Genomic DNA, 17,446 nt, shown 5'->3' with positions numbered 1-17,446 from the left:
AGGGCCTTTATCCTGAGCTCATCCTCAGCGTCCCAGAGCCAGCGCACCATGTGGGGCAGCAGTCGCTGCAGTTTCCTTGCCTGCAGGAAGAGGTGGGGGCTCCTTCTGGGGAAGCCTTGACCCATGGGTTTAGAGGGGGTCCTGGGGGGTTTTAGGGGGTCCTGGATGGGTTTGGGGGGGCCTTGGGGGGGTTTGGGGGGTCCTGGATGGGTTTGGGGGGGGTCTTGAGGGGGTTTGGGGGGGTCCTGGGGGTTGTTTGGGGGTCCCTGCATCCCCTCCTTGCCATCGCCCCCCAGGAGGACTCTGAGGACAGTGACAGCGATGGGGAGGAGGAGCCCCCCCAGCCCCCCCCCGCCCCTGCCCCCCTTAACTTCTCCAGGTACCCCAATAGCAGGGACCCCTTTTGGGGGGGTCGGGGGGGTGAACCCCCCCAAACCTTGGGGGGGGGGAGGGGGGTTAAACCCCTCCCCCCCCATTTTGGCTCCACTGATCCCCCCCTTGTTCCCACAGCCCGGGGGGGCCTTTTGCACCCCTGGGCCCCCCCACAACGCTGCCGGGGGGGCTCCCCCCAGCCCCCGGCCCCCCCCGAGCCCGCGAGGAGGAGGAGGAGGAGGAAGATTACGACTCCTGACACCCCCAAACCCCTCCTCTTCCCCACCCCCCCCCCCCCCCCCCCCCCCCAAAGCCTTTGGGGGGGGGGCCGGGGGGGGGGGTGGGGGGCTCAGTTTGGATCCCAGGATTCCCTTCCCCCTTCCCGGATTCCTGGGGTTTATCCTGGAATCCTGAGGCTCCCCCCACATTCTTGGGGTTCCCGGACCCCATTTTAAAGTGGGGGGGGGGGGATTGGGGTTGATTTTGGGGGCTCTTTGATGACATTTAATGAGTCAGGGATGGGGGGAGGTTTGTATTGGCTCAATAAAGTTCCTGTTTCCATACATCCTGCTCCCCCTCCCCCCCCCCCCTCAATCCTTGGACCCTCCCCCCCAAACCAAACCCCTCCCCCCCCCCAAACCCCTTGGGCCCCCCCCAAATCCTGCCCCCCCCCCCCAAAAAAAGGTCCCATTGGGGACATGTGGTGCCTCTCTTGGCCACTAGGGGGCTGCAGCGACCCGGAGGAGCCCCATAGGAGACCCCATAGGCGCTATAGGGTCTCATGGGGGGGGTTATAGAGACCTAGAGGAGCCCATAGAGGAGCTTATAGGGGATATAAGAGCCCATAAGGGTGTTACAGGGATGTATAGAACCCCATGGCCTATAGGCGCCTCTAATAGGGTGTATAGGGGCCTATAGGCACCTTTAATGGGGTTTATAGTGGCCTATAGGTACCTCTAATAAGGTTTATAGGGGCCTATAGGCACTTGTAATAGGGTTTATAGGGGCCTATAGGCACCTTTAATAGGGTTTATAGGGGCCTATAGGCACCTCTAATAGGGTTTATAGGGGCCTATAGGCGCCTTTAATAGGGTTTATAGGGGCCTATAGGCACTTGTAATAGGGTTTATAGGGGCCTATAGGCAGCTCTTACAGGGTTAATAGGGGCCTATAGGCACCTCTAATAGGGTTTATAGGGGCCTATAGGCACCTCTAATAGGGTTTATAGGGGCCTATAGGCACCTTTAATAGGGTTTATAGGTGCCTCTAATAGGGTTTATAGGCTCCTATAGGCACCTTTAATAGGGTTTATAGTGGCCTATGGGTACCTCTAATAGGGCTTATAGGGACTATAGGAGCCCCTAGAGTTTATACACACATATAGGGGTTCATAAGAGGGTTTTTAGGGGCCAGATGGGGTTTATAGGGCCTATAAGAGCACATGGGGGTGTTAAAGGAGCCTATAGGAGCCCTTAATGGGGTTTATGGGGGCCTATAGGAGCTATTGGGGGGGGGGGGGGGGTTCGAGACCTACAGAATCCCATAGAAGCCTATAGGGTCTGTAGGGATCCATGAGAGCTCTATAGGTATCTATGGGACACCTTAAGGGCCTCACTGAGAAGTTCCAAATGCTCTATGGGGGCTTTATGGGGCTCTATAAGTTAAGTGCCCTATAGGGGCTCTATGGGTCACTGAAGGGCTCTGTGGCTCTCTATGGGTTCTTTATGGCTCCCTATAGGGCTCTGTAAGTGCTCTATGGGTCACTGCAGGGCTCTTTGTGCTCTGGGGATCCCTATAGGGGCTCTGTTGGTCTCTATAGGGGCTCTGTGGGGCTCTATGGGTTTCTGTGGATCTCTATAGATGCTTTATAGGTCTCTGAGTACTCTATGGGTCTCTATAGGGACTGTATGGGTGCTCTATGAGTATTTATAGGTGCTCTATAGGTCTCTATGGGTCTCTGTAGGGGCTCTGTGGGTACCCTATGGAGCTTTATAGGTGCTCTATAGGTCTCTATAGGGGCTCTGTGGATCTCCATAGGGCTCTGTGGGTGCTCTGTAGGTCTCTGTAAGTGCTCTGTGGGTCACTATAGATCCTTATGGGTGCTCTATGGGGCTCTATAAGGCTCTGTGAGTGCTCTATGGATCGCTATAGATCTCTATGGGTGCTGTATGGGGCTCTATAGGGCTCTGTGAGTGCTCTATGGATCGCTATAGATCTCTATGGGTGCTGTATGGGGCTCTGTGAGTGCTCTGTGGGTCACTATAGATCTCTATGGGTGCCCTATGGGGCTCTGTGAGTGCTCTATGGATCACTATAGATCTCTATGGGTGCCCTATGGGGCTCTATAGGTCTCTGTGAGTGCTCTATGGATCACTATAGATCTCTATGGGTGCCCTATAGGGCTCTGTGAGTGCTCTATGGATCACTATAGATCTCTATGGATGCCCTATGGGACTGTATAGGGCTCTGTGAGTGCTCTATGGATCACTATAGATCTCTATGGGTGCCCTATAGGGCTCTGTGAGTGCTCTATGGATCGCTATAGATCTCTATGGGTGCCCTATGGGGCTCTATAGGGCTCTGTGAGTGCTCTATGGATCACTATAGATCTCTATGGGTGCTGTATGGGGCTCTATAGGGCTCTGTGAGTGCTCTATGGATCGCTATAGATCTCTATGGGTGCTGTATGGGGCTCTATAGGGCTCTGTGAGTGCTCTATGGATCGCTATAGATCTCTATGGGTGCTCTATGGGGCTGTATAGGGCTCTGTGAGTGCTCTATGGATCACTATAGATCTCTATGGGTGCCCTATGGGGCTCTATAGGGCTCTGTGAGTGCTCTATGGATCGCTATAGATCTCTATGGGTGCCCTATGGGGCTCTATAGGGCTCTGTGAGTGCTCTATGGATCACTATAGATCTCTATGGGTGCCCTATGGGGCTCTATAGGGCTCTGTGAGTGCTCTATGGATCGCTATAGATCTCTATGGGTGCCCTATGGGGCTCTATAGGGCTCTGTGAGTGCTCTATGGATCGCTATAGATCTCTATGGGTGCTGTATGGGGCTCTATAGGGCTCTGTGAGTGCTCTATGGATCGCTATAGATCTCTATGGGTGCCCTATGGGGCTCTATAGGGCTCTGTGAGTGCTCTATGGATCGCTATAGATCTCTATGGGTGCCCTATGGGGCTCTATAGGGCTCTGTGAGTGCTCTATGGATCACTATAGATCTCTATGGGTGCCCTATGGGGCTCTATAGGGCTCTGTGAGTGCTCTATGGATCGCTATAGATCTCTATGGGTGCTGTATGGGGCTCTATAGGGCTCTGTGAGTGCTCTATGGATCGCTATAGATCTCTATGGGTGCTCTATGGGGCTCCATAGGGCTCTGTGGGGCTCTATGGGGCCGGCGGGCGGGGGGACCCTGCACCGCGCTCCCGCCGCGCTGGAATCCGCCCCTCCCCCCCCTTCCCCCCCCCCTCCCCCCCCCCCATCCCGGGACTTTTGCCCGAATCCCTCGCTTTTGGCCTCAGCTGCGACGGGAACGGGACGGGAACGGGAACGGGAACGGGAACGGGACAGGTACGGGGTGAGGGAGGGGGATTGGGATCGCGATAGGGATCGGGATAGGGATTGGGATAGGGATAGGGACAGGTACGGGGATAGGGACAGGGACAGGGGTTGGGATAGGGATAGGGATAGGGATAGGGATAGGGATTGGGATAGGGATAAGGATAGGGATCAGAATAGGGATCGGGATAGGGATCGGGATAGGGATAGGGATCGGAATAGGGATTGGGATAGGGACAGGTACGGGGATAGGGACTGGGATAGGGATCGGGATGGGGATTGGGATAGGGACAGGTACTGGGACAGGGACACGGATCGGGGCTGGGACAGGGACAGGGATTGGGATAGGGATACGGATAGGGATGGGAACAGGGACAGGTACTGGGATAGGGACAGGGATCAGGATAGGGACAGGGATAGGGGTAGGGATTGGGATAGGGACAGGGACAGGGATTGGGATGGGGATGGGAACAGGGACAGGTATCGGGATAGGGACAGGAATCGGGTTTGGGATAGGGAAAGGGGCAGGTACTGGGATAGGGATGGGGACAGGGAATGGGATAGGGATGGGGAGAGGGAATGGGATAGGGATGGGTACAGAATGGGATAGGAAAAGGGAGAGGGAGAGGGATTGGGATAGGGACAGGGACAGGGATCAGGATCGGGATAGGGATTGGGATAGGGACAGGGATTGGGATAGGGATTGGGATCGGGATCGGGATTGGTATAGAGACAGGGATAGGGATAGGGATTGGGACAGGGATGGGAACAGGGACAGGTATTGGGATAGGGACAGGGATCGGGTTTGGGATAGGGAAAGGGGCAGGTACTGGGATAGGGACAGGGATAGGGATTGGGATAGGGATGAGGACAGGGAATGGGATAGGGATGGGGAGAGGGATTGGGATAGGGATGGAGAGAGGGAATGGGATGGGGATGGGGACAGAATGGGCTAGGAAAAGGGACAGGGATCGGGATAGGGACAGGGATAGGGAGAGGGATTGGGATAGGGACAGTGATCAGGATGGGGATAGGGATTGGAATAGGGATTGGGATTGGGATCGGGATGGGGATTGGGATAGGGACAGGGACACGGATAGGGATAGGGATGGGAACAGAGACAGGTATAGGGATAGGGACAGGGATCGGGTTTGGGATAGGGAAAGGGGCAGGTACTGGGATAGGGCCAGGGATAGGGATGGGGAGAGGGAATGGGATAGGGATGGGGACAGAATGGGATAGGAAAAGGGACAGGGATCGGGATAGGGACAGGGATAGGGAGAGGGATTGGGATGGGGATTGGGATAGGGACAGGGATCGGGATTGGGATAGGGACAGGGGCAGGTACTCGTATAGGGACAGGGATAGGGATGGGGACAGGGATTGGGATAGGGAAAGGGACAGGGTTTGGGATAGGGAAAGGGACAGGGTTTGGGATAGGGAAAGGGACAGGGTTTGGGATAGGGAATGGGACAGGGTTTGGGATAGGGAAAGGGACAGGGTTTGGGATAGGGAAAGGGACAGGGTTTGGGATAGGGAATGGGACAGGGTTTGGGATAGGGAAAGGGACAGGGTTTGGGATAGGGAATGGGACAGGGTTTGGGATATGGAATGGGATGGGGATGGGGAGAGGGATTGGGATGGGGATGGGGGCCAGGTTGGGGACATTGGGGAGGGGACAGTGGGGTAAGGGGATGGATCTGGGGTAGGGGAAGTGGTTGGGGGGGGCACGGGCACAGGTTGGGGACTTGGGGGGGGGACATGGGGGGGTTGGGGACTGGGGGGGTTGGGGACAGGGGAATGGGGTGAGGGCATCGGGGGGGGGGGATATGGGGGGGGAGGGGACCGGGGGGGGAGGGGGGGGGACATGGGAGCTGCATCTGACCGGATGTCCCCGACCCAGGGAGCCGCGGTGGGGGGGGGGGGGGGAGGGCGCGTGACGCAAGAGGGTCCCTATAGGGGGTGTCCCCATGCCCTGGTGGCCCCATGGGTGCCCCTTAGGGTTGATGTCCCCATGGGTGTCCCTGTAGCTATGGGTGCCATTGCCCCCATGTGTGCTGCTGTTCCTACGGGTGCTGCTGTCCCTATGGGTGCTGCTGTCCCTGTGGGTGCCGGTGTCCCTATGGGTGCCCCTTAGGGTTGACGTCCCCATGGGTGCCACTGTCCCTATGGGTGCTGCTGTCCCCATGGGTGCCCCTTAGGGTTGATGTCCCCATGGGTGCCATTGTCCCCATGAGTGCTGGTTCTCCTATGGGTGCTGCTGTCCCTATGGGTGCCATTGTCCTATGGGTGCCACTGTCCTCATGAGTTCTCATTCCCCTCTGGGTGCTTCTGTCCCTATGGGTGCCATTACCCCATGGGTGCCACTGTCCCCATGAGTGCTGGTGCCCCTCTGGGTGCTGCTGTCCCTCTGGGTGCCATTGTCCCATGGGAGCCACTGTCCCCATGGGTGCTGGTTCCCCTCTGGGTGCTGCTGTCCCTATGGGTGGGGTGCCATTGTCCCCATGAGTGCTGGTTCCCCTATGGGTGCTGCTGTCCCTATGGGTGGGGTGCCATTGTCCCCATGGGTGCAGGTTCCCCTATGGGTGCTGCTGTCCCCATGGGTGCCCCTTAGGGTTGATGTCCCCATGGGTGCCATTACCCTATGGGTGCCACTGTCCCCATGAGTGATGGTTCCCCTCTGGGTGCTTCTGTCCCTCTGGGTGCCATTATCTCATGGGTGCCACTGTCCCCATGAGTGCTGGTTCCCCTCTGGGTGCTGCTGTCCCTATGGGTGCCATTACCCCATGGGTGCCACTGTCCCCATGAGTGCTGGTTCCCCTCTGGGTGCTTCTGTCCCTATGGGTGCCATTGTCCCATGGGTGCCACTGTCCCCATGAGTGCTCGTTCCCCTCTGGGTGCTTCTGTCCCTTATGGGTGCCATTACCCCATGGGTGCCACTGTCCCAATGGGTGCTGGTTCCCCTCTGGGTGCTGATGTCCCTATGGGTGCCATTACCCCATGGGTGCCATTGTCCCTATGAGTGCTGGTGCTCCTATGGGTGCTGCTGTCCCCATGGGTGCCCCTAGGGTTGATGTCCCCATGGGTGCCACTGTCCCCATGAGCGCTGGTTCCCCTCTGGGTGCTTCTGTCCCCATGGGTGCCCCTAGGGTTGATGTCCCCATGGGTGCCACTGTCCCCATGAGTGCTCGTTCCCCTCTGGGTGCTTCTGTCCCTATGGGTGCCATTGTCCCATGGGTGCCACTATCCCCATGAGCGCTGGTTCCCCTCTGGGTGCTTCTGTCCCTCTGGGTGCCATTATCTCATGGGTGCCACTGTCCCCATGAGCGCTGGTTCCCCTCTGGGTGCTTCTGTCCCCATGGGTGCCCCTAGGGTTGATGTCCCCATGGGTGCCACTGTCCCCATGAGTGCTCGTTCCCCTCTGGGTGCTTCTGTCCCTATGGGTGCCATTACCCCATGGGTGCCACTGTCCCAATGGGTGCTGGTTCCCCTCTGGGTGCTGATGTCCCTATGGGTGCCATTACCCCATGGGTGCCATTGTCCCTATGAGTGCTGGTGCTCCTATGGGTGCTGCTGTCCCCATGGGTGCCCCTAGGGTTAATGTCCCCATGGGTGCCACTGTCCCCATGAGCGCTGGTTCCCCTCTGGGTGCTTCTGTCCCCATGGGTGCCCCTAGGGTTGATGTCCCCATGGGTGCCACTGTCCCCATGAGTGCTCGTTCCCCTCTGGGTGCTTCTGTCCCTATGGGTGCCATTGTCCCATGGGTGCCACTATCCCCATGAGTGCTGGTTCCCCTCTGGGTGCTTCTGTCCCCATGGGTGCCCCTAGGGTTGATGTCCCCATGGGTGCCGCTGTCCCCATGAGTGCTCGTTCCCCTCTGGGTGCTTCTGTCCCTATGGGTGCCATTACCCCATGGGTTCCGCTGTGCCCCCCCCTCCTCTCACACTCCCCCCCCCCCTCCCCGGTACCAGTCCCGGTGCCCCGGCGATGCCGTTCGGGGCGGTGCTGGCGCAGGTCGGGGGCCTGGGCCGGTTCCAGGTGCTGCAGACGACGCTGTTGGTGGTGCCCATCCTGCTCATGGCCAGCCACAACCTCCTGCAGAACTTCACCGCCGCCGTCCCCCCCCACCGCTGCCGCCTCGCCGGCGCCTTCAACACCACCCCATGGGCGCCGGGTGCCACCTGGGACCTGTCCAATGGCACCCGATGGGGGGGGAACGGCACCTTCGAGGCCACCCTTGGCTCCTGCCTGCGCTACGTGGCCTCGAGCTCCGGTAACGGCAGCGCCGGGCCCCGGCGCACCGAGCCCTGCGGCGATGGGTGGGAGTACGACCGCAGCACCTACGTGGCCACCATCGTCACCGAGGTGGGGACGTGGGCATGGGGGGGGGTGGCTACGGTGGCTGGGGGGAAAGGGGCCCAGGGAGGTGGGATAGGGGTGGGATGGGGTGGGGATGGAGGGGGTGGGGAGGATGGGGGTGGGGGGTGAGGGGGATGGGGGATGGATGGATGATGGATGATGGATGATTGATTGGTGGATGGATGGATGGATGGATGGATGGATGGATGGATGGATGGATGATGGATGGATGATGATGGATGATGGATGATGGATGGATGGTGTATGATGATGGATGATGGATGGTGGATGGTGGATGATGCATGGATGGATGGGTGATGGATGGATGGATGATGGAGGATGGATGGATGGATGGATGATGGATGATGGATGGATGATGGATGGATGATGAAGGGATAATGGGTGGATGATGGATAGATGATGGATGGATGATGGGTGGATGATGGATTCATGGATGATGGATGGATGGATGGATGATGGATGATGGGTGGATGATGGATTCATGGATGATGGATGGATGGATGGATGATGGATGATGGATGGATGAATGGATGGATGATGGATGGATGATGGATGGATGGATGGATGGATGGATGGATGGATGGATGGATGAATGATGGATGATGGATGGATGAATGGATGGATGATGGATTCATGGATGATGGATGGATGGATGGATGATGGATGATGGATGGATGAATGATGGATGAGGGATGGATGATGGATGGATGGATGAATGATGGATGAGGGATGGATGATGGATGGATGGATGATGGTTGGATGATGGATGGACAATGCATGGATTAATGATGGATGATGGATGGATGATGGATGGTGCATGATGGATGGAGAAGAGAACAGAGCAGGACCTTACCTCATCCCATCCCTGCAGTGGGACCTGGTCTGCAGCTACCGGCAGCTCCGGCAGATGGCCCAATCCATCTACATGGCCGGGGTCCTGGTGGGTGCCCTCGTCCTGGGGGGCCTCTCGGACAGGTAAAGGTGAAGAGAACCCCCCTGGAGCCTCCATTTCTCCCTTGGCCATTGGCCCCCCCAGCACCCAGTGCCTCCCAGTGCCTCCCAGTGCCTCCCAGTGCCTCCCAGTGCTGCTATTGCAGGTTCGGGCGCAAGGCCATGCTGATGTGGTCCTACCTGCAGCTGGGGGTGATGGGGACCTGCACTGCCTTTGCCCCCAACTACGCGACCTACTGCGTCCTGCGCTTCGCTGGTGGCATGGCCCTGTCTGGCTTCGGGCTCAGCATCGCCTGCCTGGGTGAGGGACAGGGGACACGGGGGGACATCACCATGGCCATGGGTTGGGATGTCCCAATGGCCATGGAAGAGACAACCCAATGGCTGTGGAGAGGACAACCCAATGGTCATGGGTGGGGATGTTCCAATGGCCATGGATGGAGACACCCCAATGGTCATGGGTGGGGATGTTCCAATGGTCATGGATGGGGGCAACCCAATGGCTATTGAGTGGACAACATAATGGCCATGAACGGGGGTGAGGCCAACAGCCATGGGTTGGGGTGTCCCAATGGCCATGGAAGAGACAACCCAATGGCTGTGGAGGGGACAACTCAATGGCCATGGGTGGAGATGACAAAATGACATAGATGGGGACATCCCATTGGATATTGAAAGGACAATCCAATAGCCATGGATGGGGATGACCCAATGGCCATGGATGGGGATGACCCAATGGCCATGGATGATGATGACCCAATGGCCATGGATGATGATGACCCAATGGCCATGGATGGGGATGACCCAATGGCCATGGATGATGATGACCCAATGGCCATGGATGATGATGACCCAATGGCCATGGGTGGGGATGACCCAATGGCCATGGGTGGGGATGACCCAATGGCCATGGGTGGGGATGACCCAATGGCCATAGGTGGGGATGACCCAATGGCCATGGGTGGGGATGACCCAATGGCTGTGGAGGGCACAACCCATTGGCCACGGGCTGGGTTGTCCCAATGGCCATGCCTGGACTGCCCCATGGGTGTTGTCACCCCCATGGCCATGGCTGGGCCCATTGGCCGTGCCCAGGCCTCTCTGTGTCATGGTGTCCCCGCAGTGGTGGAGTGGATCCCCACGTCCCACCGCGCCATCACCGTGGCCATCACCGGCTTCGCCTACACCCTGGGGCAGATCCTGCTGGCAGGGGTGGCCTTTGCCGTGCCCCACTGGCGCAGCCTCCAGCTCACCGTGTCCCTGCCCTTCTTCGGCTTCCTCCTCTATTCCTGGTAGGACACTGGTGGTCACAGGGATGAGGTGGGGTGAGGTGGGATGAGGTGGGATCTGGTGAGACGTGGTGGGATGCGGTGGGATGAGGTGGGATGAAGTGGGATGAAGTGGGATGTGGTGGGATCAGGTGATGCTGTAGGATGAGGTGGGATGAAGTGGGATGTGGTGGGATGGGGTGATGCTGTGGGATGAGGTGGGATGGGGTGGAATGTGATGGGATGAGGTGGGATGGGGTGGGATGCGGTGGGATGGGGTGGGATGGGGTGGAATGTGATGGGATGCAGTGGGACGCGGTGATGCTGTGGGATGAGGTGGGATGCAGTGGTGATGCTGTGGGATGGGGTGGAATGTGGTGGAATGTGGTGGAATGTGGTGGGATGAGGTGGGATGTGGTGGGATGAGGTGGGATTTGATGGGATGAGGTGGGATGTGGTGGGACGTGATGCTGTGGGATGAGGTGGGATGTGGTGGAATGTGGTGGGATGTGATGGGATGAGGTGGGATGCAGTGGGATGAGGTGGGATGCAGTGGGATGAGGTGGGATGTGGGAATGTGGTGGGATGCAGTGGGATGTGGTGGGATGAGGTGCGATGCAGTGGGATGAGGTGGGATGTGGTGGGATGTGATGGGATGTGATGGGATGAGGTGGGATGGGGTGGGATCCAGTGGGATGTGATGGGATGTGATGGGATGAGGTGGGACATGGTGGAATGGGATGGGATTAGGTGGGATGCAGTGGGATGAGGTGGGATGTAGGAGGTGGTGGGATGAGGTGGGATGGCATGGGATGAGGTGGGATGCAGTGGGATGAGGTGGGATGTGGTGGGAGGCCATGGGATGGGTGAGGTGTGGTGGTATGAGGCAGGATGCAATTGGATGAGGTGGGATGTGGTGGGATACAGTGGAATGTGGTGGGATGCACTGGGATGCGCTGGGCTGCAGTAGGGTGCGGTGGGCTGCAGTGGGCTGCAGTAGGGATGCAGTGCGATGCAGTAGGGACGCAGTGGGATGCGCTGGGATGCAGTAGGGATGCAGTGGGATGCAGTAGGGATGCAGTGGGGACGCAGTGACGGCTCCAGGGCCCCATCATCCCCTCCCACTGCAGGTGGCTGGCGGAGTCCGCGCGCTGGTTGGTGCTCTCGGGCAAGGCTGAGGCGGCCGTGAAGGTCCTGCAGCGCGTGGCCGGGATCAACGGGAGGAAGGAGGAAGGGGAGAAGATCACGGTGGAGGTTTGGTGGCCCCATGGTGGGGGGGGGGGGGGGGGGGGCGGTTTCCCACCCCTGTCCCCACCAATGTGTCCCATTGTGCAACCCCCACCTCCAGATCCTGAGGTCCCACATGAAGGAGGAGCTGGCTGGGCTCAAGGCCTCCTACACCATCTCTGACCTGGTCCGGACGCCCGTCATCCGCCGCATCTTCTTCTGCCTCTCCATCGTGTGGTGGGGCTGGGGAAGGAGGAGGAGGGAGGGATGGGGTCGCGAGGGAAGATGGGTGATGGATGGTGGATGATGGATGGATGGATGGATGGATGGATGGATGGATGGATGGATGGATAGATGATTGATGTATGATAAATTGGATGGATGGATGGATGGATGGATGGATGGATGGATGGATGGATGATGGATGGATGATGGATGGGTGATGGATGGATGGATGGTGGATACATGATTGATGTATGATAGATTGGATGGATGGATGGATGGATGGATGGTTGGATGGATGGATGGATGGATGGATGGATGGATGGTGGATGGATGGATGGAGGGTGGATGATGGATGGAGATGGATGGATGGATGGATGGATGGATGATGGATGGATGGATGATGATGGATGATGATGGATGGATGGATGGATGGATGGATGGATGGATGGATGGATGGGTGATGGATGGATGGATGATGGATAGATGATGGATGATAGATGGATGGATGGATGGATGGGATGGTTGGAAGGATGGATGGATGGATGATGGATGGATGATGGATGGTTGGAAGGATGGATGGATGATAGATGGATGATGGATGATGGATGGCAGATGATGGATGGATGATGGATGGATGATGGATAGATGATGGATGGTGTATGATAGATAGATTGGATGGATGGATGGTTGGAAGGATGGATGATGGATGGATGGATGGATGATGGATGAATGATGGATGGATGGGTGATGGATGGATGAATGGATGATGGATGAATGGATGGATGGATGGATGATGGATGATGGATAGATGATTGATGAATGATGGATAGATGATGAATGGATGATGGATGGCAGAAGATAGATGGATGGTTGGATGGATGGATGGATGATGGATAATGAATGATGGATGGATGATGGATAGATGATGGATGGATGATGATGGATAGATGATTCATGAATGATGGATAGATGATGGATAGTTGATGAATGGATGATGGATGGCAGAGGATGGATGGATGGATTGATGGATGGATGGATGGATGATGGATAAAGGATGATGGATAATGGATGATGGATGGATGAACAGTTGGACAATCAGTGAATCCAGCCATCCAATGGCACCACCACCCTCATCTCCCCCACCTCAGCTCCCACCCCACAGTAACACCCCAGGTTGGTGCTACCAGCTCAAGGTCCATCCCACTGCCCCGCTCCAGGTTCTCCATCAGTTTCTCCTATTATGGGCTGGCCATGGACCTGCAGAACTTCGGGGTCAGCATTTACCTCATCCAGGTGATCTTCGGCGCCGTGGACTTCCCAGCCAAGGTGGTGGTGACCATCTCACTGAGCTACGTGGGCCGGCGCCTGTCCCTTGCCGTCGCGCTCTTCCTGGCAGGCTTGGCCATCATTGCCAACATCTTCGTGCCCACAGGTGAGTGCTGGGGCCAATGGGACCTTCTGCAGGGCCTGGTCCAGCCCCTGATGTCCCCACCTGTGGGTCACACAACTGTCGTATGCTCCTCACCCATCGCTCCCTTCTCCAGCCATTGGATTAAGCACCATCTCCATCCAGCCATCCACCCATCCATCATCCTTCCATCATTCGTTCGTCCATCATCCATCCTCCATCCATCCATCCATCATCCATCCATCATCCATCATCCATCATCCGTCAATCCATCATCCATCATCCATCCATCCATCATCCATCATTCATCCATTCATCCATCATCCATCATCCACAATCAATTTTCCATCCATCATCCATCATCCATCCATTCATCATCCATCCATCATCCATCATCCATCCATCATCCATACATCCATCATCCATCCATCCTCCATACATTCATCATCCATCCATCATCCATCATCCATCCATCATCCATACATTCATCATCCATCCATCATCCATCCATTCATCATCCATCCATCATCCATCATCCATCATCCATCCATCCTCCATACATTCATCATCCATCCATCCATCATCCATCATCCATCCATCCTCCATACATCCATCATCCATCCATCATCCATCCATTCATCATCCATCCATCACCCATCATCCATCCATCACCCATCATCCATCCATCACCCATCCATCCTCCATCCACTATCCATCCATGTCCGTGTCCCACAGAGCTGCAGACGCTGCGCACGGCGCTGGCAGTGCTGGGCAAGGGCTGCCTCTCAGCCTCCTTCAACTGCGTGTTCCTCTACACCACCGAGCTCTACCCCACCCCTATCAGGTACCAGCACCCATGGGTGACACCGGGCGTCCCTGTCCCATCTCCTATGGGTGACCCTGGTGTCCTTGTCCCATGGTGGCTGCAGGCAGACGGGGCTGGGCTTTGGCAGCACCATGGCGCGCGTCGGTGGCATAGTGGCACCGCTGGTGAAGATGCTGGATGAGTCCTACCCCCTCCTGCCCCCTGCGGTCTATGGGGTGTTCCCAGTGGTGGCAGCCGTGGTGGCCGCGTTCCTTCCGGAGACACTCAACATGCCCCTTCCAGACACCATCCAGGAGGTGGAGAGCAGGTGAGGGGGGATGAGGGGTGGATGGATGGTGGATAGGTGATGGATGGATGATGGATGGAAGAATAGGTGATGGATGGATGGATGATGGATGATGATGAATGATGGATAGATGATGGATAGATGGATGATGGATGGATGATGGATAGATGATGGATAGATGGATGATGGATGGATGATGATGGATGATAGATGATGCATGGATGATGATGGATGATGGATGATGCATGGATGGATAGGTGATTGATGGATGGATGGATGGATGATGGATAGATGGATGATGATGAATGATGGATGATGGATGATGATGAATGATTGATAGATGATGGATAGATGGATGATGGATGGATGATAATGGATAATGGATGATGCATGAATGGATAGGTGATGGATGGATGATGGATGATGTATAGATGGATAGGTGATGGATGGATGGTGGATGGATGGTGGATGGATGATGGATGAATGATGGATGGATGGATGATGACAGATGATGAATGATGGATAGATGATGGGTAGATGGATGATGGATGGATGATGATAGATGATGAATGATGGTTGATGGATGGATGATGATGGATGAATGATGGGTGATGGATTGATGGTTGATGGATGATGGATGGATGGTGATGGATGATGAATGTATGGATGACGGATGATGGATGGATGATGAGTGGATGGATGATGGATGGATGATGGATGATGAATGGATGGATGATGGATGAATGATGGATGATGGGTTGATGAATGAATGGATGATGGATGGATGATGAATGGATGGATGACAGATGGATAGATGGATGATGGACTGATGATGAAAGTATGGATGACAGATGGATGGATGATGGATGAATGATGGATGGTGGGTTGATGAATGTATGGATGATGGATGGAAGGATGGATGGAAGGATGGATGGATAGATGGATGATGGATGGACGGATGATGGATGGAAGGATGGATGGATAAATGGATGATGGATTGATGATGAATGTAGGGATAATGGATGGATGATGGATGGAAGGATGGATGGATGGATAGATGGATGATGGATGGATGATGGATGGAAGGATGGATGGATAGATGGATGATGGATGGATGATGGATGGAAGGATGGATGGATAGATGGATGATGGATTGATGATGAATGTAGGGATGATGGATGGATGATGGATGGCAGGATGGATGGATAGACGGATGATGGATTGCTGATGAATGTATGGATGATTGATGGATGCACGGATGACGGATGGACACACATCTGTGTTGATGCTCACTGGATGGCTGAATTGGCAGAAGCCCCAGTGCCAGGAGCTCCTGATGGGCAGGCACTGGACTTGGCCCCTGTCATGTCCATGGAGCCTCCTCCTCCCCCAGGGCCAAGCGGAAGCCCAAGGAAGACCCCAAGGAAAAGATCCCACTGGAGCCGCAGGAGAAGACACCGCAGAAGGAGCCCTGAGGGCCCATGGTGGGTGGTGGGACACAGTGCCCTGCACCCCCCAATGGGCCCCCCCATCCTCACCTGGGGACGGGGACGGAGGAGTCCTGGGAGTAATAAAGCAGCTCTGGTGGGGACAATGGCTCGGGGTGTTTCTGAGGTCACCTCCACTTGGATGACACCTGGTGACCCTCTTTGAGGTCACCTCCAATGGGACAGTGCCCAAGAGCTGTGTCCCTGAGGTCACCTCCAAGAAGATGGTGCCCCAGAACCCTCTTGTTGGGGGTCACCTTCCACAGCACCTCGTCATCTTCTCCCTGAAGTCACCTCCGACTGGCCAATGATGAAGAACCGTGTCCCTGAGGCCACCTCCAACAGGACAATGCCCAAGAACCACGTCCCTCCTGCTAACCACCACCACATTGGAGATCACCTCCATCAATTCAACACCCAAGAGCCCCAAACCCCCCCAACTCTTGTCCCATTCGAGGGTCCCCAACCCCTTGAGAAGTTCTCAGACCTCTCGAGTGCCACCACCCCCCTCCAGCCACCCCCATGGTGCCCCTTCCCCTATTGCCCCCCACTGGCCCTTGCTCCCATCTCCAATGTGTCCCTTGGCCCCACCAAAGCCTTGCTTGGGTTGAGCCCATCAAAGATTAACCCAGTGCCCACGCGCTGACCCATGCCGGGGCCACCTCCTGCCCACAGCCCTGGCTGAACATTAACCCAATGGAGGTCACCCCATGGCCAACACAAGCAGCTCCCCCCCCCCCCCCCCCCCCATCTCCTTCAAGGCACCCACTTGAAGGTTGGGTCTTCTCCAAAAGCTGCTTCTCCCCCTCCACAACGCGACCCTGCAGAAGAACAAACCCAACAAAGGTTTGCCCCAATCCTGCCCCATTTTGGGTGGTTCTTTGGGGTCCTCATGAGTGGTGGGATGTTCTGCCGATGGATTAGGTTCTAGATACCCTTTTGGTGGTGCTTGGTGGCCCCAGTGTCCCCCTCGACCACCTTTGTCCTCTCCCTGCCTGCACTTTGTCCTCTGGAGTCTTCTGGAAGCCATCCCAAAACCCCACTCCAGATGTCAACCATTGAACCCACCCATTGACCCAACCATTAACCCACCCATTGACCCAACCATTAACCTACCCATTGACCCACCCATTGACCCACCCGTTAACCCACCCATTGACGCACCCATTAACCCACCCATTGACCCACCCATTGACCCACCCACTGACCCACCCGTTAACCCACCCATTAACCCACCCGTTGACCCACCCATTAACCCACCCGTTAACCCACCCATTGACCCACCCATTAACCCACCATTGACCCACCCATTGACCCACCCATTAACCCACCCGTTGACCCATCCGTTGACCCACCCATTGACCCACCCGTTAACCCACCCATTGTCCCACCCATTGACCCGCCCCTTAACCCACCCATTGACCCACGCATTGACACACCCATTGACC

The 17,446-nt window shown here is 56.3% G+C and overlaps 1 protein-coding gene across 1 annotated transcript; it reads left to right on the top strand.

The window, feature by feature from the left end:
- Positions 1 to 3,908: 3,908 nt before the first annotated feature.
- On the top strand, positions 3,909 to 16,259 carry LOC130607881 (solute carrier family 22 member 6-A-like). Its single transcript, XM_057425373.1, has 11 exons — positions 3,909 to 3,952; positions 7,912 to 8,305; positions 9,192 to 9,295; positions 9,418 to 9,572; positions 10,395 to 10,563; positions 11,670 to 11,793; positions 11,888 to 12,003; positions 13,209 to 13,423; positions 14,135 to 14,243; positions 14,329 to 14,532; positions 15,905 to 16,259. The coding sequence occupies exons 2-11, from the start codon at positions 7,928 to 7,930 to the stop codon at positions 15,984 to 15,986; spliced, it is 1,656 nt and encodes a 551-aa protein (XP_057281356.1). The 5' UTR covers positions 3,909 to 3,952; positions 7,912 to 7,927; the 3' UTR covers positions 15,987 to 16,259.
- The last annotated feature ends 1,187 nt before the right edge of the window (positions 16,260 to 17,446 follow it).

Source organism: Pezoporus wallicus, unplaced genomic scaffold (assembly GCF_028554395.1).
Source record: "Pezoporus wallicus isolate ANWC-B61680 ecotype Strahan unplaced genomic scaffold, APGP_CSIRO_Pwel_v1 contig_11311, whole genome shotgun sequence".
Taxonomy (NCBI): Eukaryota; Metazoa; Chordata; class Aves; order Psittaciformes; family Psittacidae; genus Pezoporus; species Pezoporus wallicus.
The sequence above is the reverse complement of the archived record's forward strand: the minus strand, read 5'-3'. Positions and strand labels throughout refer to the sequence as shown.